This window comes from Typopeltis vanoorti, chromosome 13, assembly GCF_054136105.1.
Source record: "Typopeltis vanoorti isolate ZY-2024b chromosome 13, IOZ_Tvanoo_1.0, whole genome shotgun sequence".
Taxonomy (NCBI): Eukaryota; Metazoa; Arthropoda; class Arachnida; order Uropygi; family Thelyphonidae; genus Typopeltis; species Typopeltis vanoorti.
Window position 1 is genome coordinate 6,437,341 of NC_143561.1, and position 3,838 is coordinate 6,441,178.

At 35.6% G+C, this 3,838-nt stretch overlaps 1 protein-coding gene across 1 annotated transcript; it reads left to right on the plus strand.

Annotated features, from left to right (window-relative positions):
- The first annotated feature begins 2,540 nt into the window (after window positions 1-2,540).
- On the plus strand, window positions 2,541-3,485 carry LOC150099907 (uncharacterized). The gene has a single exon (XM_090403171.1). It carries the CDS (start codon window positions 2,541-2,543, stop codon window positions 3,483-3,485), a length of 945 nt encoding a protein of 314 aa, XP_090259297.1.
- The last annotated feature ends 353 nt before the right edge of the window (window positions 3,486-3,838 follow it).

Sequence of the window (3,838 nt, forward strand, 5' to 3'; positions counted from 1 at the left end):
AAAATTGTAATGTAACGATCCATATAACGGTATGTTGCAAGGAAAGTAAAATGTCATATTTATTTCAATAAATGTTATTTAAAAAATATAAATATTTGACATAATATTTTAAATATAACAAACATTTGAAAATTTGCGGAAAAAATCTTCTATATTATTGTCAGTAAAGTGAAAGAACATAAAGTTGTCTCGTTCTGTTACACTGATTTGAAGAATAAAAGGCAGCAAATTTACTATTGCTAAATAGATTCATTGCAAAGGCTGATCTCTGGTCATTTCAGGATTGATTATTTTCGCACATGTGAAATTCGTTTTTATTTTTGGGAAGAGACACAATAATTGTGCAGGAGGAAAAAAAGATCAAATATCGTAGGACAGTAAAGGAAATTCCAAGTAACACAGTACATGTAAAGTCAAATGACCAAAGGTTGCTCCACCACAGTTAATCCTTTAACGGCTCTAAAATCGTCATTCAGGGATTAACAGCGTAGGGAGGGAGTAATTGCATGATAAAAAGTAGAATGTAGATGAAGTTTTGAACATAACTCTACCCCATAATCAACCGCAAAAGCAAATTAGATCTACGAAACAAGAGTTATCTTGTTTCGTAGATCTACGCTTCTCCAGCATGGAGTCATACTCTGAAACTAACATACAGAAACTACAATGAATCCAAAATGACCCTGGACACTCCATGGTACATAATAAACTCTCAGATCCTCATCTCCGTGTTTTAGCTGAAAAATTCTTTTCCAAGGCAAACCTGCACTCAAATCCACTGATCAAGAGCTAACAACTACAGTGAAGCAATACACTGCAAATATAAAACCAAAATCAATTCTACTACAAATCAAACATAGTAGCTAACTTCATGTCCCAAGAGAACGAGCAGAAAGCTCAATAACATCTCATCCATTGAATCACTTATACAGATAAAGGGGAACAAGAAAAGCATTTTTGCTTCACCCATCCAGCCAGTGACGTTATGCGTTATAAGTAGGCTGACCATATTTCTTGAGACAAAAATGGGACATTGAGATGACAAAAATGGGACTGGGGTTATGTATTCATGAAAAAGTAAGACGATAAAAAAGTTTTCTTACATAAACATATTGAGCTTACCATTATTATTCAGTGAGAGAAATCATACAAAAGTGTAGGTAGACGTAGAGGGGGGGACTGCATTTCACAACGATCGTGAAATGAATATTTCTCCAATGAAGTGATCTTCGAAGACAAAGAATAAACTTCACAATATTACAAAAGTCTTGAAAGTGTAGGCGTTTTTCGCTCATTTCAAAGACACAGGAATGTTTTCTTTATTCCATGTATCCAACTGCCTCATACAATGGACCCTCATACAATTATAGATTGTAGGAGGGTCCACTGAACGAATACACGGATTTCTTTTGTTTCTGTGCTGTGTTGTGAGTTCCTCCTTCAGGCTGTCCTGTATTTCTTTCCATTCAGGTGTCTTCTTAGTAGCACCCATTTGAACTTCTCAGTGTTTTTCCTAAACTGATTTTCACTTGTTGATATATTCTAAGCTGGTTTCATAGAAATTCTCAATTACCTCAAAAAAAAAAAAAAAAAATGTAGCCCCATTAATTGCAACTGAAATCTATTAACATTTTCAGTTGTTCTTTGACATCGGCAGTTACAAACACCACGTTTTCTGAACTCTAAATTGTTTACAGGATTTTCAGTTAATCTTTTTCAATTAAGCTAATGTATATTTGGAACGTGATCTCTTGATCTCAAGAGATCAAGAGAACACTTGATCTCTTGCAAATGATAACCACAATTTTAAACAGGGATCTTCAAACAATTTTCGCAACATAACAGGGCATTTTTCTTGAGAAAGAAAATAAAAACGAAAACCATCAAACATGCTTAAAATTCTCTCAATGGATGGACACAAAGAACAAAATCTTCTATTTCCATGCACTTTTTACAATTTAGCGTAATTGTTTCCTGCAAAGTCACAAACGTTTTTCAGTTCTTCAACTCTGATTGTGTGTATATATTAAAGTATTAATATCGATATCTGCAGTGAATGAATCACTGCAGATATCTATATTTAGTATCGAACAATTCAACTCTATGATAAAATAAATTACTAGTACCCATGATATTGATATACGATTATAGATTATGAATAATAATTTATGATTGACCAATATTAAAGTATATTTATAGTTTTAATTAAAAACGGGACAAAAGTGACATTTTTATTAAAACGACGGGACGGCCAGGAAATATGAAAAAAAAAAAAAACGGTACTGTTCCGTTTAAAACGGTACGTATGGTCAGTCTATTTTTAGCTGCTCTAAGAGAAAATGTATTGAACTGAATAACAATGATTACGAGAGGAATTGATAACATTGTTGAAATATCGCATTGCTTCAATTCTTTCTCAATAATGGAAATAAGTGTACTGCTGAATAGTGAAACAGAAGGTAAACTTTCATTTGCTAGTCTTGCAAAATTCGGTGAGATCTGTTTATAGTTTTTGTTTCCTTTACCCATTTCTGGCTGCCATGAAAGCGTATCAAGCCAATACGAGAAAAGTTCTTCGTTATTTGGAAGACCACCGTAACTTTGAGTACATTGACGTGCTTGAAAAGGGAACAAGTACAAGCTTTACACTCCGACTGTTTGACAAAAGAAAAAACATTCCTGTTGGTGTAAGAGTTTCAGTTCCTGCTTCGCTTGGGGAGAAAGAATATTGGGCAATGTTGGACCGCCGTTGTCATAATCTGATGTCTCTGTACGAAATCATAGAACTTACAGGGGGCTTGCATCTGTTCCTGATACCTTGCTATTACCGTAAACTGGGTGATCATCTTTTGGATTCGGATATTCGCCTGCATGGTCGCAGTTTATGGAAAGCCAAAAGTTGGTTAAAGGACATTGCTATCGGACTAACCGCCTTGCATTCCAATGGTTTCAGTCACCTAGCATTAGGATTAAACGCAATATTTATCGATTCTGATGGTAAAGCACTTATTGGGGAATTTACTCATTTATCCCCTAACTCGCTAGCGACGATAGCCGATGTCGGGCTTCCAATTCGATGCCTACCTCCAGAATTTGCTGCTTCTTCTTCATCCGTGCGAGTTAAGGCTGAAAAGATCGATGACTGGTCTTATGGAATACTTGTTCTGAGCATCTTATTGGGTCCAGGAGTTATACTAAGTAAAGGAGGGATGTACAATGCAAGCTGGTGGCACTTGATTCCCGATCTCATCGAGAAAGTTAAATTTGCTTCTTATTTAATCGAAATAGTTAACAAGACGTTTCCATTGAGCAAATTTGATGAAAAAGATGCCGAAGAAATGAAAGTTTTTGTGAATGGATTTTTCGAGAAAGAACCCTTCGTCCGTCGTTCGGTATATTCCACTCTGAAACACCCATTTTTGAACATTGGCGATACTTGTGAACGAAAAGTGATGCTTACGCCAAAAACCAATGGTAAGGTTTAACTAGAATTTCATTGCAGTTTGGTCTACGATTCCACTCAGAGCCGGCGCTACGGACTTTGCTGCCCGCATGCAATTTCTATCTAAGCGCCTTTGTAACGATCCGGGTGTGTGTGGTTCTTTTACGATAATAAAAATTTAAATTACTTGAATTTCTTAAATAAATTTTGACAGAACAGCCACACGTTGATTCGCTAAATGTAACGAACCGAGGGTGTTGACTAGGCAGGATAATCGTTAAAAACCCGAATATTCAAAAATTTCTCAAAAGTTAAAGCAAATTTTGATAAAGCCACTTCACTTTAATCGTTGAATATAATGATTCAGGGATTATAGCCTTCTCACCGATCCGAATC

Excerpts from the sequence above, each read along its gene's own strand:
- LOC150099907 (XM_090403171.1), top strand. The coding sequence starts at position 2,541 with ATGAAAGCGTATCAAGCCAATACGAGAAAAGTTCTTCGTTATTTGGAA.